Source organism: Pristiophorus japonicus, chromosome X (assembly GCF_044704955.1).
Source record: "Pristiophorus japonicus isolate sPriJap1 chromosome X, sPriJap1.hap1, whole genome shotgun sequence".
Taxonomy (NCBI): Eukaryota; Metazoa; Chordata; class Chondrichthyes; family Pristiophoridae; genus Pristiophorus; species Pristiophorus japonicus.
The window spans coordinates 21152803-21180532 of record NC_092010.1 but is presented as its reverse complement, the minus strand read 5'-3'; the positions used below and the strand labels follow the sequence as shown (position 1 = coordinate 21180532).

The following is a 27730-nucleotide window of genomic DNA, read 5'->3' as shown; positions in this document are numbered from 1 at the left end:
GATCTGTAATAAAGGACTACGGTCACACCTTACTTTGAGCTTGCAGTATCTAGTCTGACTCTTTATTCAAGACATAACAACTGGCGATGAGATACAAATGACGAACCCCACCGCAACAATGCAGAGAACCGTGAGCATCCTGGCGAAATTTGCAGAGGGAGATGATTGGGAAACCTTCATGGAGCGACTCGAACAATACTTCGTAGCCAATGAGCTGGAAGGAGAAACGAACACTGCCAAATGAAGGGCGATCCTCCTCACCATTTGTGGGGCTCCAACGTATGGCCTCATGAAAAATCTGCTCGCTCCAGCAAAACCCACAGACAAGTGGTACGATGAGTTGTGCACACTGGTCCGGGAGCATCTAAACCCGAAGGAAAGTGTTCTCATGGCGAGGTATTGGTTCTACACGTACAAGAGGTCTGAAGGCCAGCAAGTGGCGAGCGATGTCGCCGAGCTAAGGCGCCTTGCAGGACATTGTGAATTTGAAGCACACTTGGATATATGCTCAGGAACTTCTTTGTACTTGGCATTGGCCATGAAGTAATACTTCGCAAACTTTTGACTGTAGAGACCCCAAACTTGAGTTAAGCCATAGGGATAGCCCAGGCGTTTATCTCCACCAGTGACAATACCAAACAAATTTCTTAGCACACGAGTGCTGCTGCAAGTACTGTGAACAAAGTAACGTTGTTTTCGAATCGAAATGTACAGGGCAAGACTTACACGCCTGCGGCTGCATGTCCGCAGATGACTCAGAGTCCACCACCAAAGGTGGTGAATACAAGGCTATTAACACCTTGTTGGCGCTGCGGGGGTGATCATCGATTCCATTCATGCCGCTTCAAAGGATACGTTTGCAAGGGCTGTGGAACAATGGGATACCTCCAACGCATGTGCAGGCGAGCTGCAAACCCTGCTAATCCTGCAAACCACCATGTTGCAGAGGAGGACAGATCCACGGTGGATAACGCCGAACCAGAGCCTCAGACCGAGGAGGCAGAGGTATGTGGGGTGCACACATTTACCACAAAGTGTCCCCCGATAATGCTGAAGGTTGAATTAAATGGACTCCCAGTGTCCATGGAGTTGGACATGAGCGCAAGCCAGTCCATAATGAGCAAAACACTTTCGATAAATTGTGGTGCAGCAAGGCCTCAAGGCCAGTCCTGACTCCCATTCATACTAAACTGAGAACATATACAAAGGAACTGATTCCCGTAATCGACAGTGCTACCGTAAAGGTCTCCTACGATGGAGTGGTGCATGAGTTACTATTCTGGGTGGTACCGGGCGATGGCCCCACGCTGTTCGGCAGGAGCTGGCTGGGAAAGATACGCTGGAACTGGGACGACGTCCGAGCGCTTTCGTCCGTCGACGACACCTCATGTGCCCAGGTCTTAAACAAGTTCCCCTCGCTGTTCGAACCAGGCATCGGGAAGTTCTAAGGAGCAAAAGTGCAGATCCATTTGATTCTGGGGGTGCAACCCATCCATCACAAGGCCAGAGCGGTACCTTACATGATGAGAGAGAGGGTGGAGATCGAACTGGACAGGCTGCAACGAGAAGGCATCATTTCACCGATCGAATTCAATGAGTAGGCCAGTCCGATTGTTCCAGTCCTCAAGGGAGACGACACCGTCAGAATCTGTGGTGATTATAAAGTAACTATCAATCGTTTCTCACTGCAGGATCAATACCCACTACCAAAGGAAGATGACCTATTTGTGACGCTGGCGAGAGGAAAAACGTTCACGAAGCTGGACTTGACGTGACGCAGGAGCTGGAGGAATCATCAAAAGGCCTCTCCTGCATCAACACGCACAAAGGTCTCTTCATTTACAGCAGATGCCCGTTTGGAATTCGATCGGCCGCGGCGATATTCCAGAGCAACATGGAAAGCTTGCTGGAGTCGGTCCCGCGCACCGTGGTCTTCCAGGATGACATCTTGGTTACAGGTCGGGACACCATCGAGCACCTGCAGAACCTGGAGGAGGTTCTTAGTCGGCTCAATCATGTGGGGCTCCGGCTAAAACGCTCGAAGTGTGTTTTCCTGGCACCTGAAGTGGAGTTCCTGGGGAGAAGCATCACGGCGGACAGCATCAGGCCCACCGATTCGAAATGGAGGCAATCAAGAACGCACCGAGACCACAGAACGTGACGGAGTTGCGGTCATTTCTAGGACTCCTGAACTATTTTGATAACTTCTTACCGGGTCTTAGCACATTGTTAGAACCCCTGCACTCTTTACTGCGTAAAGGAGATGAATGGGTATGGGGTAAAAGCCAAGAAAATGCCTTTGAGAAAGCTGGGAAGCTGTTATGATCAAACAAATTGCTTGTGTTGTACGATCCATGTAAACGTTTGGTACTAGCATGTGATGCGTCGTCGTACGGGGTCGGGTCTGTATTGCAACAAGCTGATGAATTTGGGAAACTGCCACTGGTTGCTTATGCATCGAGAAGTCTGTCTAAGGCCGAATGGGCCTACAGTATAATCGAAAAAGAAGCGTTAGCGTGCCTTTATGGGGTAAAGAAAATGCATCAATATCTGTTCGGGCTCAAATTTGAATCGGAAACTGACCATAAGCCACTGATATCCCTCTTTTCTGAAAATAAGGGGACAAATACGAATGCATCGGCCCGCTTCCAGAGATGGGCGTTCACGTTGTCCGCATACAACTACGCCATCCGCCACAGGCCAGGCACAGAAAACTGTGCCGATGCTCTCAGTAGGCTGCCATTGCCCATCACAGGGATGGATATGGCACAGCCCGCAGATTTAGTCATGGTAATGGAAGCATTCGAGAGTGAGCAATCACCCGTTACCGCCCGACAGATTAGAACCTGGATGAGCCAGGACCCCTTACTGTCCTTAGTAAAAAACTGTGTGCTTCACGGGAGTTGGTCTAGTGTCCAGTTAGAGATGCAGGAAGAAATAAAGCCGTACCAGCGGCGCAAAGCTGAAATGTCTATACAGGCAGACTGCCCCCTATGGGGTAATCGGGTAGTGGTGCCAAAAAAGGGCAGGGACACTTTCATCAGTGATCTCCACAGCACCCACCCAGGCATTGTAATGATAAAAGCGATAGCCAGATCCCACATGTGGTGGCCCGGTATCGATGCAGACTTGGAGTCCTGCGTGCACAGATGTAATACATGTTCACAGTTAAGCAATACAACCAGGGAGGTGGCCACTAAGTTTATGGTCCTGGCCCTCCAAACCGTGGTCCAGGGTCCATGTCGACTATACAGGCCCATTCTTGGGAAAAATGTTCTTAGTGGTTGTAGATGCGTACTCCAAATGGATTGAATGCATGATAATGTCGGCAAGCACATCCGCTGCCACCATTGAAAGCCTACGGGCCATGTTTGCTACGCACGGCCTGCCTGATATCCTTGTAAGTGACAATGGACCGTGCTTTACCAGTGCCGAGTTCAAGGAGTTCATGACCCACAATGGGGTCAAACATGTCACATCTGCCCCGTTTAAACCAGCGTCCAACGGTCAGGCAGAACAAGCAGTTCAAACAATCAAGCAGAGCCTGAAAAGGGTAACTGAAGGCTCACTGCAGACTCGCTTATCCCGAGTCCTGCTTAGTTACCGCACAAGACCCTACTCGCTCACTGGGGTCCCTCCCGCTGAACTGCTCAAGAAAAGTGCACTTAAGACAAGGCTCCCATTAGTACACCCTGATCTACCCGAACAGGTAGAGAGCAGGTGGCTTCAACAGAATACATATCATGATCGCGCAAATGTGTCACGCGAAATTAAGATAAATGATCCTGTATTTGTGTTGAACTATGGACAAGGTCCCAAGTGGCTTCTTGGCACTGTTTTGGTCAAAGAGAGAAGTAGGGTGTTTGTGGTCAAACTCTCAAATGGACTCACCTGCAGGACACACTTGGACCAAACCAAACTCAGATTTACGGACTTTCCAGAACAACCCACAATAGACTCCATCTTTTTCGACTCTCCAACACACACACACAAGTGGCAACTGACCCAGCGGTTGACCACGAAGCAGAACCCATCACCTGCAGCAGCCCAGCAGGACTCACCACCCCCAGCAGCTCAGCAAGGCCAGCTGCTCAGCAGCCCAGCGAGGGCCCAACAAACGACTCACCAAAACCAGCATTTACACTGAGACGACCAACCAGGGAAAGGAAGGCCCCAGATCGACTCACCTTGTAAATAGTTACACTATTGACTTTGGGCAGGTGGGGGGGGGGGAGTGTTGTTATATATGTAAACCTGTAAATACCATGTCTAACCACCAGAGGGCTTATCCCCTGGAGTCCCAAGGGATTGTATATAAGGAGGCCTCACAGACTGGAGAGGCACTCTGAGATCTGCAATAAAGGACTACGGTCACACTTACTTTGAGCTTACAGTATCTAGTCTGACTCTTTATCCTAGACTTAACAGCTTTGGTCTTTCCGTTACTCTGCTCACGTATTAGGGGCAAATGCTTCATCCATTTGTATGCAATTCCTTTGTGCATGGTTTTAGTGGACCAATTTAAAACAAATCGATTGACATCTCTGTGAAAACAGCCTACAGAAGAATGGCATACAGATGCATTAAGCATCGCACCTGGTAATCGCAAAGCCTTTGGTTACCATTCCGTGGACTGTATAATGTAAGTGATGTGTAGATTGGTGCTGTGCTTGCCCTGTTTGCTGTCAGTGATCCATATATTCCATACATGGACCAACGATCGTTATCCTTATTGGTTACTTCTCCAAATCATCCATAAGTGCAGTAAATCCGTCCATTCCTCTGCCGCCTTTCCTTTGCTCTTTTCTTCAAGTCAAAACGTCTTTTGCACTCCTTTGTCCCAGTGCGCCAGCCCCTTTGGACTGCATTCATCTCACCTGCCGGGTCTGGCATACTGTCTACAGGTTCTTGGGATGAACATCCGTTTGGAGCAATGCCCGTGATCGAAGAACATCCTCCTCAACCTCAATGCCACCTCGGACGGTCCATTTTAACTGGGCGGGGGAGGAGTGGGGGGGGGGGGAGGGGTGCGGCACACTCTACAGCATTATTCATGCAGCAACTGCAATCTGTAATGCCGCAACACCGTGATGTCGCCTTTGCTAAGCGGCTCGCACAGCCAGTTACAGCCGCGTTGCGATCGGTGTGCACGCACGGTCACGACTGCGAGCTCAACGAGTAGCAAAGTTTCACTCCGTGCGTTGCAGGGCCCAAACCAAAAGCGAACACGTTCTGTGTGTGCTAAGAGGAAGTGTGGGGCCTGTGTGCTGTGTTCTTGTCTGTCGTTAATGCTTAAGTAGAATGACCGTCTATTATTTTCCAGGAAAGACGGTTACACATGTACGTGGTTTATTGCCAGAATAAACCTAAATCAGAGCATATCGTCTCCGAGTACATCGACACCTACTTTGAAGTGAGTGCCCTTTAATTTTGGTTTGGTTTTAGCACACACACACACCGTTTGGCCTGTGTTCTACAGTAACATGCCCCGACCCTAGAAATCTCTTCATAAATAGGGAGAGACTAGGTGGCAAAATGGTTTGTTCGTTGCCCTTTCACCTTTGGAGGTGTGGCTTTGAATCCATCTCAGGCTCCTCTTTCTCTGCGAATTGTAAGGATTCTATGCGGAATAAATTCCGAGTGGGTGTAAGTCTGCAGCATCTGATGTGGTAGTTATTGGTACAGAAACTGGTCGTCCCCCATAGGCCATAAGGAAGACTGGTGCGGGAATTCGGAAAAGGTGCATTTTTTGTAGATTAACGCTAAGGCACAATATTTACGGTAGAGCAGAGGGAGCTTTACCCTGCAGCTGACCTCAGTCCTGGGTGACTAGGTGTCACTCCCAGTACTGACAGGCCTCACCCATCTCTGAGTGCAAAGTTCACTTGAAAAACATAGCAAGCAATTTCATAGGATGCGGTGACCATGTGCGAGTTTGGGGGAAGGCAATATTCAGCAAGATCTAAGGCTGATCAGCCTGCCGTAGTAACATTTTGTCCTTGTTTTTCAGGAGCTGAAGCAAGAACTAGGCCACAGGCTTCAGCTGAATGACTTACTTATCAAACCCGTTCAGAGAATCATGAAGTACCAACTTCTTCTGAAGGTGGGGAACCAGTCTGTTCATGCCTGGGCCTACTGACAAATAAACATTGCTTTTCAAGGGGATGCTTATTCTGGTGTGCATTAAAATCCATCTGCCATTCCTTAGCATATCTGTTTATTTTGTCCAAATCCTTTGAATTCTATCAACCTGTCCAAACTCGTCAACTGGTGACTCCATCAACCTCAGCAGCAAAGATGAGGTACAAAAGCAAAATACTGCAGATGCTGGAATCTGGAATAAAAACAGAAAATGCTGGAAATCTCAGCAGGTCAGGCAGCATCTGTGGAGAGGAAACAGAGTTAATGTTTCAGGTCGATGACCCTTTTGTCAGAACTGGAGAGTGTTCGAAATGAACAGATTCTAAACCAGCATTGAAAGGGGGGAGGGGAAGAAAGAACAAAAGGGAAGGTCTGTGATAGGGTGGAAGGCAGGAGAGATTAGAGAGACAAAAGGGATGATGACCCAAATTCAAATGGTAATGCCAGGAGTTAGAAAAACATTCGTCGAGATAGGGAGTGAATGGTGGGATAATGACCAACTGCCATTAGAGACAAAGAGAAAAAAAAACAGGCTCTGAGGGGGGCGGGGCGGGGGGGAGGGGGGGAAGGGAGCCAAAGATTGGCAACGGTTATGCTCTGAAATATTTGAACTTGATGTTGAGTCCAGAAGGCTGTAAAGTGCCTAAACGAAAGGTGAGGTGCTGTTCCTCGAGCTTGCGTTGAGCTTCATTGGAACAATGTAGGAGATCGAGGACGGAGAGGTCAGAGTGAGAATGGAATGGAGAATTAAAGTGACAGGCGACCGGAAGCTCAGGGTCATACTTGCGGACTGAACGGAGGTGCTCCACAAAACGGTCACCCAATCTGCGCTTGGTCTCACCAATGTAGAGGAGACCACATCGTGAGCAGCGAATACAGTATACTGAATTGCATGAAGTACAAGTAAATCGTTGTTTCACCTGGAAGGAGTATTTGGGGCCCTGGACAGTGGGAAGAGAGGGGGTAAAAGGGCAGGTGTTGCATCTCCTGCACTTGCACGGGAAGGTGCTGTGGGAAGGGGAGGGGGTGCTAGGGGTGACTGTGGAATGGACCAGGGTGTCGCGGAGGGAGCGGTCCTTTCGGAATACTGAGAGGGAGTGGGGGGGGGGGTGGGGAAGATGTGATTGGTGGTGGGATCACGCTGGAGGTGGTGGAGGAGGTGCTAAGACTGAATCAGTGGTAGGAATGGAATTGGAATGTGGTTTGTAGCTGTGTGTCTTTTCATTTATTCCATTGTCGTTTGACCTTACTTGTGCCTGAACTCTTCCTCTCTGCTCCCTCCACCAATGCCCCCTTTGTCAGCGACTGGCAGCTGCAAAGTGTCACCCCCGCAAGACAACCCCACCACAATTTTCCTTATCTCCTCAAGCAGGGAGACACTGGCCAGCACTGCCCAGATCGCTAAATCCGGGTCAACAGTGGGCTGCTGCTGATCTCTGGTGAGCTGGAACTCGCACTCTGCAATGCGCAATGTTACGCTTTGGGACTCAGGGGGGGTTTTGGACGCGCTAAAGCGGGCGCACAATTGAACAGGCAATGGGACTGTGGCGACAGTGATGCTGCTGGGCTGTTTGTTAAACTGTTAACGAGGCACCTTAACAAGCTGAAAACTGCAACATTTTCCCAACGCTGCCGTGCGGCTTGCGCGGCTTTTATGCTGATTGGCTACGCAGAACTACCCAGAAGACCCCGCAACTCCTTAAAGGCAGACCCTTCTGCTTTTTGCAACAAAAAAAACATTGTTTTCCAGCAGAGCTCCTTGCTATGATTAGTCTTAATCAGCTCCAATACACATATTGGCTCGGCTCCAGGATTGTCCTCGAGTCTCCAGGAATTAAGGGCTGTGAACAACCCGGGAGATAAATCGTAGGGGCATTATTAAAAAGTGTGTGTTTTCTTTATTTCCTTTGAAAGCTTTTGCGTTTTATTAGCGGTAACAATATTGGAGATAGGCGGGGGAAGGGGGAACAGGGCTGTTTGACCAGACGGGGCGATTGGAGGCAGGAGGTCATGTGACGAAACCTCCAGGAATACGTCCGACCAGAGTTGGCGACCCGACTCCAGCAGCAGGTTAGCAAGCTTGAAAGCAATGAGGGGCGAATGACATCATGTGCCTTGAGGGGCGTTGTACGGTCGTTATGGAAATTGAAGAAATGTAATTTGTTTAATATTCGTTCCTGGGATGTGGGCATCGCCAGCAAGGCCAGCATTTATTGCCCATCCCTAATTGCCCTCGAGAAGGTGGTGGTGAGCCGCCTTTTTGAGTATACTTGAGGGACTTGCTGGGCCATTTCAGAGGGCAGTTAAGAGTCAGCCACATTGCTGTGGGTCTGGAGTCACACATAGGCCAGACCGGGTAAGGACAAAAGATTTCCTTCCCTAAAAGACACCAGTGAGCCAGATGAGTTTTTATGACAGTCCGGTAGTTTTGTGATCACCATTACTGATACTAGCTTTTTATTCCAGATTTTTAATTTATTGAATTTAAATTCCCCAGCTGCCGTGGTGGGATTTGAACTCACGTCTCTGGATCATTAGTCCAGGCCCTCTGGATTACTGGTCCAGTAAACATAACCACTATGCTACCGTACCTGACAAATTCATTCACTTGTGCCTCTGAGATTGGAGATGTCTTCTAACCTTGAGTGCATATTCATGATATCTTACAAATGTTCTTGATTTTAGACTGTAAGTAATCAAGTGATGAACTATTATTGTATTTGAATGGAGCGTGTGGTGTAAGAATGAATGTAGCTTTGTTGTGCCTTTTTAAAATATTATGTTGTCATATTACATAGAATCTACGGCACAGAAACAGGCCATTGGGCCCAACAGGTCCGTGCCAGTGTTTATGCTCCACACGAGCCTCCTCCCACCCCTCTTCATCTCACCCTATTCTATTCCTTTCCCCCTCGTGTACTTACCTGGAATCCTTTTTTATGGACTTGAGCGAGAATAATGCTGCAGCTTGCTACCTTGTACGAGGCCCCTTTCGGTGGCCTTTCAACAAGCTTAACTGCATGGAATTTCCGATATTACTCGAGACACTGGGGAGGAATTTGGGATGATGTGCTAAACACGGGCGAATTGGCCACTGCTCACAGCAGAATTTCCTCCGCCTTAAACCTCACTTGGCCCATGGGTTAAAATTAGGAATTTCTGGCTGTGCCCCTCCCCCCCCAGCGCAGGATGATAGTATTTATATTGCTGACACAGATTTGAAACCCTTAAGTTATCTGTTCTCTTTGTCTTCCCCGCAGGATTTCCTGAAGTATTCTAAGAAGGGTGAGCTGGACACCACTCAATTAGAGGTACAGTAATTACTAGACGGACACATTTGAAGGGGACATTTACTGGCCCTGATGTTCTACCAATCTCCGGCCTTCCACCTTAAGATTGAGCTCATCCAAAACTCGGCTGCCCATGTCCTAACTCACACCAAGTCCCATTCACCCATCACCCCCGCACTCGCCGACCTACATTGGCTCCCGGTCAAGCAATGCCTCGATATTAAAATTCTCATCCTTGCTTTCAAATCCCTCCATGGCATCGCCCCTCCCTATCTCTGTAACCTCCTCCAGCCCTACAACCCTCCAAGAGCTCTACACTCCTCCAATTCTGCCCTCTTGCACATCCCCAATTTTAATCGCTCCACCATTGGTGGCCGTGCCTTCAGCTGCCTGGGCCCCAAGCTCTGGAATTCCCTCCCTAAACCTCTCTGCCTCTCTACCTCTCCCTCTTTGAAGACTCTCCTTAAAACCTTTGACCAAGCTTTTGGCCATCTGTCCTAATATCTCCTTATGTGACTTGGTATTAAATTTTGTGCAGTGCCTTGAGACGTTTTACTACGTTAAAGGCACTATATAAATGCAAGCTGTTGTTGTAACTCCGACAAGTTACCCCCAGGCTGTTTTCACTGTTTCCCTGGGAGGTCCACCAGAGCTAGAGCAGGAACCCAATAGAAGCCCCACAGGACTTCAGGGCCACTGTCATTTACTGGGCAGTTCCAATCATTTCCTCTACATAGGAACGGCAGCACTCCCAACAACATGTTGTACTTGTACAGCACCTTTCATACAATGAACCGTCCTGCTGGATGCCAAGCTGCAATGGGGGCAAAGGGTAGGGAAGGCACGTACCAAAGGAAATAGGTTTTGAGGAGGCTTTTGAGAGTGGGAAGGGGTTCCGAGAGGGAGTTCCAGAGTGCATCATCATCATAGGCAGTCCCTCGGAATCGAGGAAGACTTGCTTCCACTCCTGAAGTGAGTTCTTTGGTGGCTGAACAGTCCAATACGAGAGCCACAGACTCTGTCCCGGGCAACTATGGCGGTGCGGCGTTCCGGCCTGTCATTGTTGGGGTTGTCCATGAGGGTCCTGATGTTCCAGGTCCTGAACTTCATGTTAACGGAGTGGAAGATGCCAGTGCGTGAGTTCTTTTAATGTGGGGTGGTCGATGCACACTGGCTACCACATGGGCTTAGCTGAGCAAGGTCTTGGTCCAGTGGCAAGGGGGTCCAAGACAACTGGAGACCAGGCTCTGCTATATGGGCCTAGTTGCCTACAGCGAGGTGTATTATCTAACTGGATCGCAAACCAATCTAACAATTTCACCATCCTTATCTGTATCCATCTTGACATCTTGCTAAAATCATCTCCAGATTCAGACTTAAAAATAACAAGCAATATTTTAATATTTATTTGTTTTACCTACATGTTGGAGGGGGAGTTTTAAACAACACATGCTCCCTTAGACTCTCCTTCCCCTTTAATTATGTAAAATGACACCATCCCTACAGTCAAGTCATGTCTACTGTAGAGCAGTGTTCCCATTAAGCTGAGCGGCCACAAAGCTGGATCGCGGTCTTAAAACATAGAAACATAGAAAATAGGAGCAGTAGTAGGCCATTCAGCCCATCGAGCCTGCCCCGCCATTCAATATGATCATGGCTGATCCTCTATCTCAACACCATATTCCCACTTTTTCCCTACACTCCTTGATGTCTTTTGTTTCTCGAAATCTATCTATCTCCTTCTATCTATTCAGTGACTTGGCCTCCACAGTCTTCTGTGGTAGAGAATTCCACAGGTTCACCACCCTCTGAGTGAAAGAATTTCTCCTCATTTCGGTCCTAAATTTCCTACCCCGTATCCTGAGACTGTTGTTCTAGACTTCCCAGCCCGGGGAAACATCCTCCCCGCATCCAATCTATCCAACCCAGTCAGAATTTTATACATTTCAATGAGATCCCCCCTCATTTTCTAAACTCTAGTGAATACAGGCCTAGTCGACCCAATCTCTCCTCATACGACAGTCCTGCCATCCCAGGAATCAGTCTGGTGAACCTTCGCTGCACTCCCTCTATGGCAAGTATATGCTTCCTTAGGTAAGGAGAACAAAACTGCACACAATACTCCAGGTGTGGTCTCACCAAGGCCCTGTATAACTATAGTAAGACATCCTTGCTCCAGTATTCAAATCCTCTTGCAATGAAGGCCAACATACCATTTGCCTTCCTAACTGCTTGCTGCACCTACATGTTTGCTTTCAATGACTGGTGTACAAGGACTTCCAGGTCCCTCTGTACATCGACACTTCCCAAGCCATCACCATTTAAATAATACTTTGTCATTATGTTTTTCCCACCAAAGTGGATAACTTCACATTTATCCACGTTATACTGCATCTGCCATGTGTTTGCCCACTGACTCAACCTATCTAAATCACCTTGCAGCGTCTTTGCATCCTCCTCACAACTCACAATACGACCTAGTTTTGTGTCATCAGCAAACTTGGAAATATTACATTTGATTCCCTCATCCAAATCATTTATATATTTATTGTGAACAGCTGGGGCCCAAGCACTGATCCCTGTGGTACCCCACTAGTCACTGCCCGCCACCCCGAAAAAGACCCGTTTATTCCTACTCTCTGTTTCCTGTCAGTTAACCAATTTTCAATCCATGCTACCCCCAATCATATGTGCTTTAATTTTGCACACTAACCTCTTTTGTGGGACTTTATCAAAGGCCTCCCGAAAATCCAAATACACTACATCCACTGGTTCTCCCTTATCTATTCTATCAGTTACATGCTCAAAAAACTCCAGTAGGTTTGTCAAACATGATTTTCCTTTCATAAATCCATGTTGACTTTGCTTAATCCCGTTGATATTATCTAAGTGTCCCGTTATCACATCCTTTATAATAGACTCCAGCATTTTCCCTACTACTGATGTCAGGCTAACCGCTCTGTAGTTCCCTGCTTTCTCTCTCCCTCCTTTTTTAAATAGTGGGGTTACATTTGCCACCCTTCAATCTGCAGGAACTGTTCCATAATTGATAGAATTTTGGAAGATGACAAACAATGCATCTACTATTTCCATGGCTACCTCTTTTAGTACTCTGGGATGCAGATCATCAGGCCCTGGGGATTTATCGGCCTTCGGTCCCAATAGTTTTTCCAGCACTAATCATTTCCTTTAATTCCTCTTGCTCACTAGACCCTTGGTTCCTTAGCATTTCTGGGACATTATTTGTGTCCTTTTCCGTGAAGACAAAACTGAAGTATTTATTTAATTGTTCTGCCATTTCCTTGTTCCACATTACAAATTCTTCCATTTCTGTCTGTAAAGGACCTACATTTGTCTTCACTCATCTTTTTCTTTTTACGTACTTGTAGAAACTTTTGCAGTCGGTTTTTATGTTCCTTGTAAGTTTACTCTCATACTCTCTTTTTCCCCTCTTAATCAATCTCTTGGTCCTTTTTTGCTGAATTCTAAACTGCTCCCAATCCTCAGGCTTGCTACTTTTTCTGGCAACTTTGTATAACCCTTCTTTGGATCTAATACTATCCTTCATTTCTTTTGTTAGCCATGGTTGGGCGACTCTTCCTTTTGTGTTTTTACGCCAGAAAGGAATGTATAATTGTTGCAATTCATGCATTCGTTCCTTAAATGTTACCCATTGCCTATCCACCGTCATGCCTTTTAATGAATCTTCCCAATCTATCATAGCCATTCATTCCTCATACCTTCGTAGTTTCCTTTGTTTAGATTTAGGACCCTAGTTTCGGATTGGACTACTTCACTTTCCATCTTAATAAGAAATTCAATCATGTTATGGTCACTGGAGGTCCCGAGCAGGCTAGTCACCGGTGGTAATAACCGCACATGCGTGAAACATTGAATGGGCCGCGCAGCCAGTTAAAGGTTCCGCACGCACAACAAATGACGGGGAACATTGCTGTGGAGTACCTCCTGCTCCAATATATTGCACAATTCAACTACTTGAACTTTCTCATTGAGGTAAAAAAGCTAAAAGCAGAATTTCCATTTTATATAGCGCCTTTCGCAACCTCAGGATCTCCCAAAGCGCTTCATAACCAATGAAGTACCATTGAAATGTAGGCAAGACCAGCAGACAAATTGTGCACAGCAAGGTCCCACAAACAGCAACGTGATAATGACCAGATAATCTGCTTTAACAGTTGTTTGAGAGATAAATTTTGTCCAGGATAATGGGGAGAATTGTCTTGCACTTCTTTGAAATGGGGTCTTTTACGTCCACCTGAGAGGGCAGACGGGGCCTCGGTTTAACGTCTCATTCGAAAGACGGCACCTCCGACAGTGCAGCACTCCCTCAATACTGTACTGAAGTGTCAGCCTGGGTTATAAGAACATAAGAACATAAGAATTGGGAGCAGAAATAGGCCATTCGGCCCCTCGAGCCTTCAATAAGATTATGGCTGATCTTCTACCTCAACTGTACTTTCCTGCACTATTCCCATATCTCTTGATTCCCTTCATATTCAAAGTGGACTTGAACCCACAAACTTCTGAGCCAGATAGGTGCTAATACCATCCTAGATTGATGTTGAAGGTTTAGAGACGCAACTGTGATTCTATGATTTTAGTTACATCTTAATCCATTGCCACATTTGTATAATACATCATGACACAACACAGTTAGAGACAAGAAATAGGAGAACACAAGAAATGGGAGCAGGATTCGGCCATACGGCCTACAGTGCAGCACAATGCAATGCAGCAGAAAACATCACCATTTAACACAACAACCTCATGCCTGTAAAATGACCTGGCAGAAATGTCAATGTAGAAAAGGCAAACCTAATCGTTTTGTATATATTCAATCAATCATAGGCAGTCCCTCGGAATCGAGGAAGACTTGCTTCCACTCTAAAAATGAGTCCTTAGGTGGTTGTACAGCCCAATACGAGAACCACAGTCCATGTCACAGATGGGACAGATAGTCGTTGAGGGAAAGAGAGGGTGGGACTGGTTTGCCGCACACTCCTTCCGCTGCCTGCGCTTGGTTTCTGCATGCTCTCGGCGATGAGACTCGAGTTGCTTAGCGCTCTCCCAGATGCTCTTCCTCCACTTAGGGCGGTCTTTGGCCAGGGACTCCCAGGTGTCGGTGGGGATGTTGCACTTTATCAGGGATGCTTTGAGGGTGTCCTTGTAACGTTACCTCTGTCCACCTTTGGCTCTTTTGCCATGAAGGAGTTCCGAGTAGAGCGCTTGCTTTGGGAGTCTCGTGTCTGGCACGCGAACAATGTGGCCCGCCTAGCGGAGCTGACCGAGTGTGGTCGGTGCTTCAATGCTGGGGATGTTGGCTTGATCAAGGACGCTAACGTTGGTGTGTCTGTCCTCCCAGGGGATTTGCAGGATCTTGCGGATACATCGTTGGTGGTATTTCTCCAGCGACTTGAGGTGTCTACTGTACATGGTCCACGTCTCTGAGCTGTATATTTAGATGCTGTGATGTTTTCACTTTGTAGAAAGCTGTTGAGGTGATGTGCTTCGTACCCAGACGCTGCAATGATATGATGAACGTGGGACGTTTACAGGGCTTTGAGGTAAGTCTTAGTTTCACTTCCTTTCCTCATTAGGAGGAGACTGTAGGACTTGACTGCAGATACATTGCTAGCAAAAGCTTCCTGCACTGTCTGGTCTATCATCTTTTAGATTTAGGGAAGAAATGGACCTAGAAGTTCAGTGTTGAAATGGGACCTTATTGGAGTGTTGTCCTTCATTGAAGTATCAACGCCCAGTTCCACAGGATAATAGAACGTGGTTTAGTGCCCATGGGCTAAACTTTCCTATCATTTTCGGTGGGTTCTCAGCAATTTTCTCGGCAGTGCAGCTGTTTTTCCGCCCGGCGAAAGTTTCCCCATTATTTTTTTAATGGTACCGCCCAAATCTGAAAACGCCCGCTGGGACCAAACTGCCGACGTGCACCGCGGAGAAAATCGCCAGGGTGTAAGTTTGGCATCAACGGAAGCCCGTCCAGATCGCCAAGGGAACCGCCCTGTGAAAGCTGCTTAAACAGGGTGGTTGGTGAGTACTCTGCAAAGAAAGGTAAGTTAAAGGTTCTTTATTTATTTTATAAAAATGTTAAAATGGCGATTAGGTGTAAAAGTGTCTTGGGAATGTTTTTTAAGTTTTTTTTTAGTGAAAATTTTTTTTTAAGTTTTCCCCCCTCCCTAGGCCCAACCGCAGCCTCACACTAAATTTTTTTTTAAAACTGCCCGTTTTACTTCGTTTCCCCTTAACTGCCGAGAAAACTGCCGAGAATTATGGTGCAAGGCCTATTTTCTCGCCGGGCGATTAGTTTTAATTAGTTTTAACTTAAAAGTGGAAATTTTCGCCAGCGTTACTTAGCAAAGGTTAACGGTTTTTCTGGGCGGGCAATCGGGCGTTGAGGGGCTCTCAGGAAAGTCTGGCCCCATGAGTTTCAACTCTTGCAAGTGTTTCTCCACAAGAAGAAGGAAGTAAACAGCTAGTTACCCAAAGTGGCACTGGGAGAAGGTCCCCTGACATATGCCAAGGAGACTAAAGAGAAGGAGGGAATGAAATAATAAAATGATTATAAAAGGTTGTGTTGGGATTTCACATCTTCTCAGCAATGCTGATTCTCTGAAACTTGGGAAACGAGTATTTCTGGCTTGCAACCCGAAAATTCCTTTTGACATAGTCCCTTTAAAGGGAGGTCATTTTGACTTTGGGCAATAGTGTATAATGGACGATATTGGATCAGCTGACCGTCATACATCTTTCCCCGACTGAAATAATCAGAACTGAAAATGGGGAGAGATGAATTACGGGCAAATGATCCGCTATCGCCCGACCCATCACCCCTCTGCTCGCTGACTGTGTCCTAACTCACACCAAGTCCCGCTCACCCATCACCCCTGTGCTCACTGCCCTGTGTCCTAACTCACACCAAGTCCCGCTCACCCATCACCCCTGTGCTCGCTGCCCTGTGTCCTAACTCACACCAAGTCCCGCTCACCCATCACCCCTGTGCTCGCTGACCTACATTAGCTCCCGGTTATGCAATGCCTCGATTTCAAAATTCTCATCCTTATTTTCAAATCCCTCTATGGCCCTCGCCCGTCCCTATCTCTGTAATCCCCTCCAGCCCCACAACCCCCCGAGATGTCTGTGCTCCTCTAATTCTGCCCTCCTGACCATCCCTGATTATAATCGCTCAACCATTGGTGGCCGTGCCTTCTGTTGCCTAGGCCCCAAGCTCTGGAACTCCCTGCCTAAAGCTCTCCACCTCTCTACCTCTCTTTCCTCCTTCAAGACGCTCCTTAAAACCTACCTCTTTGACCAAGCTTTTGGTCACCTGCGCTAATTTCAACTTGTGCGGCTCGGTGTCAAATTTTTTATCGTGTAATACTCCTGTGAAGCGTCTTGGGACATTTCACTATGTTAAAGGTGCTATATAAATACAAGTTGTTGTTGTTTTACACTGTCACCCAGAGTCAAAATGGCCCCCAAGAAGTTAGGCTCGGGTTTGTTGTGTTGTTCATTCCTTCTCTGCGCCCCTCCTCTCATTTCTCTTCACGTTGAATTGCCACATCTCACTACAACCTGACCTGCACTCCATTCCTTCCTACTCCAGGGCAAAATCACCGCTCAGGGAAAACTCCTTCAACAGGACACCTTTCACGTGATCGAGCAAGATGCAGGCTTTCTGTCCCGCAGCAAAGAGCGACGAGTCTTCCTCTTTGAACAGATCATCATCTTCAGTGAGCCGCTGGATAAGAAGAAGGGATTTTCACTGCCAGGCTATCTCTTCAAGAACAGTATTAAGGTAATGACTGTGTGGATAAGCTTTCCCTTCGGTTTTTGTGCTCGACCAACAATTCTGGCCGTTTTTTTCCACCTCTGCACTTGCCAGTTTTCCGGGAATTCGCTAACGGTCATAAAATTGAAGCGCAGAACTAGAAAATCCCGGCCTCCATTTGCTCATCAACGTGTCAACCTGGTCGAGGGGTAGTGCTGTTGCTTGCTCGTGTGTCAGGAGATGGCGCACTCACGTCCCAATCGAGGACTTAGTCGTGTAATCCAGGCTGACCCTTCAGAGCAGTGCTGAGGGAGCGCTGCAGTGTCAGGGGCCGCCGTCTTTTGGATGAGACGTTAAACCGAGGCCCCGTCTGTCTGATTGGGTGGGTGTAAAAGATCCCACGGCACTGTTAAAAGAACCGCAGGGGGTTCTTCCCCGGTGTCCTGGCCTGCATTCATTCCTCAACCTTCGCCATCAAAACAGATGATCTGGTCACTTTTCCCGCTGCTGTTTGTGGGATCTTGCTGTGCGCAAACTGGCCGCCGCGTTTGCCGACAGAACACCAATGACTACACTGCAAAAGCAATTCACTGGCTGCAAAACACTATGCAATCTCCCGAGGACTTGATAAAATTCAGATTCTTTTAAAAGCCTCTGATTTAACTGAAGATGTCCGAAATGACAGATTGAGAGTGGGCTGTCGGGTGTCACTGTACAGATAACTTCTCCGCAATGTAGTGCTCCCTGGTCTTGGCAATAAGCCAAGAGGGAGGCGGGCAGGGAGTTACACTGCTCTTGCACACCTCCTAGTGACTAGCTTCAGAGTGGCATGGAGAGAGGCCGAGCAACAAGTCACTGAGCTACCATCCTGGCCTGTTGCTTCATGCAACAGGTGTCGGTAGCAAGAAGAAATTCATTTATATTCATAATGGTGCCAAAATAGATAATAAAGTGGATAATAAATACTTTACAGTTCCCATTTAACTGCGCATCACTGATTGCTGACTCTTTCGTTGCTAGGTTACAGAATGTGTGAGCGAAATTCATTTTAAATTAGCATTTGTGTAGCCAAGAAAAATTAGTTGAACCACCTGTTGAAATTAATTTGCATTGAAACGTGGTACGTGTGGTATTGATTATTATTAAGCTCTTATTTTTCCTCCATTGATTATTTGTCCAACCTCATTCTCGCCCTCATAATCGCTCTTGTCTCTCTCTATTATATCAATGATTCTATGGTCATTATGCTCCTCTAAACTTGCTCTCTTGTTCCCCATACACCAAATACACCCTCCGACACTCGTCCTCCTTCCTGTATCCGCACTGTGTTGAGTCGAGATTCATTGCACTGTCTCCTGCTCTAACTCAGTCTTTCCCAGGACCTCAAACCTGTAGAACTCCTCCCCTCCCTCAGTGTTCCTCTCCTCCTACACACTACAGGCTTGTAAACCCCATGTTTGGCCTCTCCTAACTAATACTTTCTCGATTTACCTCATCTTCTCTCCAACTCCTGGTGGTGTCCAGCGCTGGGGGCCTTGGTTCTTCACCTGGTGTTTTCTCAATGATGGTAAAACAAAACTCCACACGGGGGCACTGGTATCCTGATTCACATGCCAGTGATAACTGGGTCTGAAATCTTGTTCCATTGTTGTAGAAACCTTATTTCACTTATTTTTACAACAACAACAACAACAACTTGTATTTATATAGCACCTTTAACATAGTAAAACGTCCCAAGGCACTTCACAGGTGTATTATAAGACAAACAATTTGACACCGAGCCGCATAAGTAGAAATTAGAGCAGGTGACCAAAAGTTTGGTCAAAGAGATAGGTTTTAAGGAACGTCTTGAAGGAGGAAAGAGAGGTAGAGAGGTGGAGAGGTTTAGGGAGGGAGTTCCAGAGCTTGGGGCCCAGGCAACAGAAGGCACGGCCACCGATGGTGGAGCGATTAAATTTGGGGATGCTCAAGAGGGCAGAATTAGAAGAACGCAGAGATCTCGGGGGGGGTTGTGGGGCTGGAGAAGGTTTCAGAGATAGGGAGGGGCGAGACCATGGAGAGATTTGAACACAATGGACTCAGCTGCAAGTAAGCTCAATTGAACAAGATCCAAATGAGTTAAAATTACACCTGGCAATCCTGAATGCTCCATTATTCTAAACTGGAATCTGATGACTTCATGTAGTGCCCCCGAGCTAACAGCTCCCGAGCTGGGGCTTCCTGATAAGGGCAGTTTAGATATCAATTTCATAGTATACCAACGGTAAGGAGGCCAATTGCCATCCGGCTAGCTTAAATGTAATGGCTGATTGTGCAATGTTGCGCGAGCAGTGGGATGTCTGAGCCAGTGACCTTGCGTATAGAGTAATTGAGGGCGCGTCGTAAAGACCGGTGAGACTCAACACTTGTAGTGCAAACTGGGAAACTTACCCACGACTGTAATAGAGCTCCACCTAGTGGACTACGGATGTAATGCAACGACTGATGTTTTAACAATAAAAGGTCATGTGGCAAGGCCACATGACACAGTCCTTTATTAAGGAGTCTTGTAGTGTGTATGCTTGTGTTAGTGGTGTAAGATAATGGGACTAAAGGTGGATAAGTCCCCTGGACCTGATGGCTTGCATCCTCGGGTCTTAATAGAAGTAGCGGCAGGGATAGTGGATGCATTGGTTGTAATTTTCAAAATTTCCTGGATTCTGGGGAGATCCCAGCAGATTGGAAAACTGCAAATGTAACGCCCCTATTTATAAAAGGAGGCAGACAAAAAGTAGGAAACTATAGACCAGTTAGTCTAACATCTGTGGTTGGGCAAATGTTGGAGTCCATTATTAAAGAAGCAGTAGCAGGACATTTGGAAAAGCATCATTCAGTCAGGCAGAGTCAGTAGAGATTCATGAAGGGGAAGTCATGTTTGACAAATTTGCTGGAATTCTTTGAGGAGGTAATGAACAGGGTGAATAAAGGGGAAACATAGAAACATAGAAATATAAAAAATAGGTGCAGGAGTAGGCCATTCGGCCCTTGAGCCTGCACCACCATTCAATAAGATCATGGCTGATCATTCACCTCAGTACCCCTTTCCTGCTTTCTCTCCAGTGGATGTGGTGTATTTGGACTTCCAGAAGGTATTTGATAAGGTACCACATAAAAGGTTACTGCACAAGATAAAAGTTCACGGTGTTGGGGAAAATATATTAGCATGGATAGAGGATTGGCTAATAACAGAGAACAAAGAGTCGGGAAAAATGGTTCATTCTCTGGTTGGCAACCAGTAACTAGTGGGGTGCCGCAGGGATCAGTGCTGGGACCCCAACTATTTATAATCTATATTAACGAGTTGGATGAAGGGACTGAGCGTAACATAGCCAAGTTTGCTGACAATACAAAGATGGGAGGAAAAGCAATGTGTGAGGACACAAAAAATCTGCAAAAGGACATCGACAGGCTAAGTGAGTGGGCAAAAATTTGGCAGATGGAGTATAATATTGGAAAGTGTGAGGTCATGCACTTTGGCAGAAAAAATCAAAGAGAAATTTATTATTTAAATGGAGAAAAATTGCAAAATGCTGCAGTACAGCGGGACCTGGGGGTCCTGGTGCATGAAACACAAAAGGTTAGTATGCAGGTACAGCAAGTGATCAGGAAGGCCAATGGTATCTTGGCCTTTTTTGCAAAGGGGATGTAGTATAAAAGCAGGGAAGTCTTGCTACAGTTATACAGGGTATTGGTGAGGCCACACCTGGAATACTGCGTGCAGTTTTGGTTTCCATATTTATGAAAGGATATACTTGCTTTGGAGGCAGTTCAGAGAAGGTTCACTAGGTTGATTCTGGAGATGAGGGGGTTGACTTATGAAGAAAGGTTGAGTAGATTGGGCCTCTACTCATTGGAATTCAGAAGAATGAGAGGTGATCTTATCGAAACGTATAAGATTATGAGGAGGCTTGACAAGGTGGATGCAGAGAGGATGTTTCCACTGATAGGGGAGACCAGAACTAGAGGGCATGATCTTAGAATAAGGGGCCGCCCATTTAAAACTGAGATGAGGAGGAATTTCTTCTCTCAGAGGGTTGTAAATCTGTGGAATTCGCTGCCTCAGAGAGCTGTGGAAGCTGGGACATTGAATAAATTTAAGACAGAAATAGACAGTTTCTTAACCGATAAGGGGATAAGGGGTTATGGGGAGCGGGCGGGGAAGTGGAGCTGAGTCCATGATCAGATCAGCCATGATCTTATTAAATGTTGGAGCAGGCTCGAGGGGCCATATGGCCTACTCCTGCTCCTATTTCTGATGTTATGGTGTCTATAAAGATATCACAACGACAAGTTGTGTCAAAAGCAGATTGTACGTCAACTTGTAGCGGAGTGGAGGAGACTGCACAATTATGGGAACAGCTCAGGATCTCCTATCACAATTCAGAGGGGAGCCTTGGGGATTGGGGACCTTGTTAGATCAACTGAGTGGATTAATCCAAATTATATAGGTTCGGCCGCCAGAGATTAATCAACGGCCCCAACCAATCCGTGTTGGTGTTTATCCTCCCACGTGAGCATTACTCTTAATCCCGTGTGCCCACCCTGTTTCCAGATCTCTTTATCGCCTTTTCTTTCAGCCCCTCTCTCTAACCTATTCTTAAATGTTGACTTGGTCTCTGCTTCAATCACCAGCTCGGGTCGTGCATTCCACGGCCTCACAACCCTCTGTGTGAAAAAGTTTCTCCTGATACACGAAAGGGTACAATGTTAAAGGGCGTGCAGGAACAGAGAGACCTGGGGGTGTACATACACAAAGCGTTGAAGGTGGCAGGGCAAGACGGCTGCCGAAAAAGCATACGAGACCCTGAGCTTTATGAATAGAGGCATTGTGCACAAAAGCAAAGAAGTGATGCTAAACCTTCATGAAACACTCAGCTGGACGATTGTGTCCAATTCTGCGATCCACACTTTAGGAAGGATGTCAAGGCCTTGGAGAGGGTGCAGAGGAGACTTACCAGGGATGAGGGACTTTAGATATGTGGAGAAACTAGATAAGCTGGAGTTGTTCTCATTAGAGCAGAGAAGATTAAGAGTAGATTTCATAGAGGCGTTCAAAATGATGAGGGGTTTTGATAGCGTAAATAAGCAGAAACTGTTTCCAGTGGCAGGAGGGTCGGTAACCAGAGGAAACAGATTGAAGATAATTGGCAAAAGAACCAGAGGGGACATGAGGAGAATGTTTTTGTTATGTATGCAATAAAGGTTCAAACTGAGTACTGTTTAACTAAGCAAGGTACAACATTGGCTCTGCTTTATTTAGGCCCAAAGTGCCTGACTCTCAAAATGGCTGGCCTTTTATACCAGTGCAGCACCATGTGCGTGCTGCTCAGTGGCCTCCAACAATGACGCCCTCTGCTGGCTACAAACAGAATGTACATACATGACAGTTTTTTTTTACGCAGCGAGTTGTTGTGATCGGGAATGCGCTGCCTGAAAGGGCGGTGGCAGCAGATTCAATAGTAACTTTCAAACAGGGAATTGGATAAATATTTACAGGGGAGACAATGCAGAGGTGGAGAGTGGGATTAATGAGCGAGCCCCAGGTCTTGGAGGTTCAAGAGCAGTGTACTAAAAGAAGTGCCAGTTGTGTAATGATCTTTATTGAATATTTCTCTCTCTTTTTTTAAATTCAGGTTAGCTGCCTAGGCCTTGAAGAGACTGTGGACAATGACCCTTGCAAATTTGCCTTGACCTCACGTGGGACAGACGGGAATGTGGTGCGATACGTCCTACAAGCCACTAATCCAGAAATCCGGCAGGCCTGGGTTTCCAACGTGAGCCAGATTTTGGACACGCAGCGTAACTTTTTGAACGGTGCGTGAAATGCAAACAGTTGCAGCTCAATTAAAATGAAATATCTTCGCGTGCATATCCATTGTTGAAATGAAACAGTTCCATGGAGTGTCTGTGCTGGGAATCTGGGCTCCCACCTCCAGCTCCAAACGTGGGCACTTTCCCGAGTTCTGTTGCCACTGTGGAGCGATCACAAGGGGATTCCACCATGGCCAATTCTCGGCCCTCCTACTGACCGTCTTTTAGATGAGACGTTAAAGCGAGGCCCTATCTGCCCTCTCAGGTGGACATAAAGAGCTGGATTTTCGGCTTTGATGATTTTGGGGCGGTAATGGCGGCCGGGCGGTAAAGTTAGCGCCCGGGAACGGTTTGCGCCTCAGTCGGTAAGTTTGGGCAGCTGGGCCCTGAGTCAGGGGGAGCAGCGCTAAGGGAGGTGTTGTACCTCTCTCAGGGCGTTAGGGTGGGAAACTCCCGAGCTAAAGAGCCGGGCCGGGAGCGCTCCCAGAGACCCCTGGGGGGAACATAAGAACATAAGAATTAGGAATAGGTTAGGAACAGGAGTAGGCCATCATTGTGACCACCATGGAGTGAACGCTCAGCTCCATCAGCAACATTGTGGTGCCCACCGTGGTGGAGTGTCATGTGTCGACTCTGACTGCTTCCATGGCAACTCATGCTGCTGGAATGGAAGCTGAGATGGCTGCCACCTTGGCTTTCGGGGGTAATCTTGAAGGGGGCTTCCATGGCATCACATCACTCTTGCACTCTGTTCAATAAGAACATAAGAACATAAGAATTAGGAACAGGAGTAGGCCATCTAGCCCCTCGAGCCTGCTCCGCCATTCAATAAGATCATGGCTGATCTGGCCGTGGACTCAGCTCCACTTACCCGCCCGCTCCCCATAACCCTTAATTCCCTTATTGGTTAAAAATCTATCTATCTGTGATTTGAATACATTCAATGAGCTAGCCTCAACTGCTTCCTTGGGCAGAGAATTCCACAGATTCACAACTCTCTGGGAGAAGAAATTCCTTCTCAACTCGGTTTTAAATTGGCTCCCCCGTATTTTGAGGTTGTGCCCCCTAGTTCTAGTTTCCCCCACCAATGGAAACAACCTCTCTGCCTCTACCTTGTCTATCCCTTTCATTATTTTAAATGTTTCTATAAGATCACCCCTCATCCTTCTGAACTCCAACGAGTAAAGACCCAGTCTACTCAATCTTTCATCATCAGGTAACCCCCTCATCTCCGGAATCAGCCTCGTGAATCGTCTCTGTACCCCCTCCAAAGCTAGTATATCCTTCCTTAAGTAAGGTGACCAAAACTGCACGCAGTACTCCAGGTGTGGCCTCACCAATACCCTATACAGTTGCAGAAGGACCTCCCTGCTTTTGTACTCCATCCCTCTCGCAATGAAGGCCAACATTCCATTCGCCTTCCTGATTACCTGCTGCATCTCAAACTAACTTTTTGGGATTCATGCACAAGGACCCCCAGGTCCCTCTGCACCGCAGCATGTTGTAATTTCTCCCCATTCAAATAATATTCCCTTTTATTTTATTTTTTTCCCAAGGTGGATGACCTCACACTTTCTGACATTGTATTCCATCTGCCAAACCTGAGCCCATTCGCTGAACCTATCTAAATCTCTTTGCAGCCTTTCTGTGTCCTCTACACAACCCGCTTTCCCACTAATCTTTGTGCCATCTACAAATTTTGTTACACTACACTCTCTCCCCTCTTCCAGGTCATCTATGTATATTGTAAACAGTTATGGTCCCAGCACCGATCCCTGTGGCACACCACTAACCACCGATTTCCAACCGGAAAAGGACCCATTTATCCCGACTCTCTGCTTTCTGTTCGCCAGCCAATTCTCTATCCATGCTAATACATTTCCTCTGACTCCGCGTACCCTTATCTTCTGCAGTAACCTTTTGTGTGGCACCTTATCGAATGCCTTTTGAAAATCTAAATACACCACATCCATCGGTACACCTCTATCCACCATGCTCGTTATATCCTCAAAGAATTCCAGTAAATTAGTTAAACATGATTTCCCCTTCATGAATCCATGCTGCGTCTGCTTGATTGCACTATTCCTATCTAGATGTCCCGCTATTTCTTCCTTAATGATAGTTTCAAGCATTTTCCCCACTACAGATGTTAAACTATAGTTACCTGCCTTTTGTCTGCCCCCTTTTTTAAACAGAGGCGTTACATTAGCTGCTTTCCAATCCGCTGGTACCTCCCCAGAGTCCAGAGAATTTTGGTAGATTATAACGAATGCATCTGCTATAACTTCCGCCATCTCTTTTAATACCCTGGGATGCATTTCATCAGGACCAGGGGACTTGTCTACCTTGAGTCCCATTAGCCTGTCCAGCACTACCCCCCTAGTGATAGTGATTGTCTCAAGGTCCTCCCTTCCCACATTCCTGTGACCAGCAATTTTTGGCATGGTTTTTGTGTCTTCCACTGTGAAATAATTGTTTAAGGTCTCAGCCATTTCTACATTTCCCATTATTAAATCCCCCTTCTCATCTTCGAAGGGACCAACATTTACTTTAGTCACTCTTTTCCGTTTTATATATCTGTAAAAGCTTTTACTATCCGTTTTTATGTTTTGCGCAAGTTTACCTTCGTAATCTATCTTTCCTTTCTTTATTGCTTTCTTAGTCATTCTTTGCTGTCGTTTAAAATTTTCCCAATCTTCTATTTTCCCACTAACCTTGGCCACCTTATACGCATTGGTTTTTAATTTGATACTCTCCTTTATTTCCTTGGTTATCCACGGCTGGTTATCCCTTCTCTTACCGCCCTTCTTTTTCACTGGAATATATTTTTGTTGAGCACTATGAAAGAGCGCCTTAAAAGTCCTCTACTGTTCCTCAATTGTGCCACCGTTTAGTCTGTGTTTCCAGTCTACTTTAGCCAACTCTGCCCTCATCCCACTGTAGTCCCCTTTGTTTAAGCACAGTACGCTCGTTTGAGACACTACTTCCTCATCCTCAATCTGTATTACAAATTCAACCATACTGTGATCACTCATTCCGAGAGGATCTTTTACTAGTAGATCGTTTATTATTCCTGTCTCATTACACAGGACCAGATCTAAGATAGCTTGCTCCCTTGTAGGTTCTGTAACATACTGTTCAAAGAAACAATCCCGTATGCATTCTATGAATTCCTCCTCCAGGCTACCCCGTGCGATTTGATTTGACCAATCGATATGTAGGTTAAAATCCCCCATAATTACTGCCGTTCCTTTTTCACATGCCTCCATTATTCCCTTGATTATTGCCCTCCCCACCGTGAAGTTATTATTTGGGGGCCTATAAACTACACCCACCAGTGACTTTTTCCCCTTACTATCTCTAATCTCCACCCACAATGATTCAACATTTTGTTCATTGGAGCCAATATCGTCTCTCACAACTGCCCTGATATCATCCTTTATTAACAGAGCTACCCCACCTCCTTTCCCTTCTTGTCTATCTTTCCGAATCATCAGATACCCCTGTATGTTTAATTCCCAGTCCTGGCCACCCTGCAACCATGTTTCTGTAATGGCCACAAAATCATACCCATTTGTAATGATTTGTGCCGTCAACTCATTTACTTTATTTCGAATGCTGCGTGCGTTTAGGTAGAGTGTTTTAATACTAGTTTACTAGTTTAATACTAGTTTTTAAACTATGATTTTTATGGGGAGGAGGGGGGGAAACCCACAAAAATATTCCCAACATATTGCCCACGCCACCACGACACAAATCGCAAAAAAAATGACCTCAGGAGTCTATTACTTACCTCTCTGCAGTTTATATCGTTGGACCGCCCGATTTCCCAGGCGTTCACTGCGGGGCGTACGGGTTGGGTGGGAGTCAAAACTCGCGCTGGTGTTGTAACCAGGAGCGTTGCACACCGGGCGCAGCTCTTCCAGGCGGTGCTGCTCCACGCCGCCGTTAAACCGGACCCGAGGATCGCTGCAGGGTGTTGGAGGCTGACCACCCGGCCAGAACACCTCACTGCTGCCATTGCCGCCGTGAAAAACGGAGCAGCGAGAAGCCGAAAGCCCGCCGGAAAAGATCCCATGGCACTATTTCGAAGAAGAGCAGGGGAGTTCTTCCCGGTGTCCTGGGCCAATATTTATCCCTCAATCAACATCACTGAAGCAGATTATCTGGTCATTATCACATTGCTGTGTGTGGGAGCTTGCTGTGTGCCAATTGGCTGCTGCGTTTCCCACATTACAACAGTGACTACACTCCAAAAGTACTTCATTGGCTGTGAAGCGCTTTGGGACTTGGTAGAGCGATGATAGGAGTACTGCATGTTGTCCTCATTGTCCTTACGTCAGAAAAAAGGGAACAGCACTTGGAATCTTGGGCCTGAAGTTTTGGGCGAGGGCAGAATGTGTGTCGTCTCCCAAGAGGCCGACACTTAGGAACGTCGTTTACTTCACACACAGGGAGTGTTAGCCCTCAGTGGATAGGCTCAAGGTACCAGAGAGTGCCTGGCTCCTATGAAACTGTCCCCCAAGAGAAGGGGAACGGCAAAGATCACCATCCAGTATGGCACAACTGTAGGGTGCGAACCTAAGAGGGAGGGAGATCATGACGAGGATAAGGAGGAAGAATGTGTAGAGATGGACCAGCTTGG

The 27730-nt window shown here is 46.8% G+C and overlaps 1 protein-coding gene across 4 annotated transcripts in view; it reads left to right on the top strand.

Annotated features, from left to right (window-relative positions):
- Positions 1-27730, top strand: part of LOC139240819 (rho guanine nucleotide exchange factor 25-like) — a 266303-nt gene that overhangs the window by 229116 nt on the left and 9457 nt on the right. For 2 of the 4 annotated variants that reach the window (XM_070869299.1, XM_070869298.1), the window contains exons 8-13: positions 5324-5413; positions 6011-6103; positions 9402-9452; positions 14939-15016; positions 17071-17262; positions 22908-23088. In XM_070869299.1, the coding sequence (XP_070725400.1) occupies positions 5324-5413; positions 6011-6103; positions 9402-9452; positions 14939-15016; positions 17071-17262; positions 22908-23088 (685 nt within the window). The remainder of the gene's footprint in view (positions 1-5323; positions 5414-6010; positions 6104-9401; positions 9453-14938; positions 15017-17070; positions 17263-22907; positions 23089-27730) is intronic. The other 2 variants (XM_070869301.1, XM_070869302.1) reach the window with 2 other exon arrangements.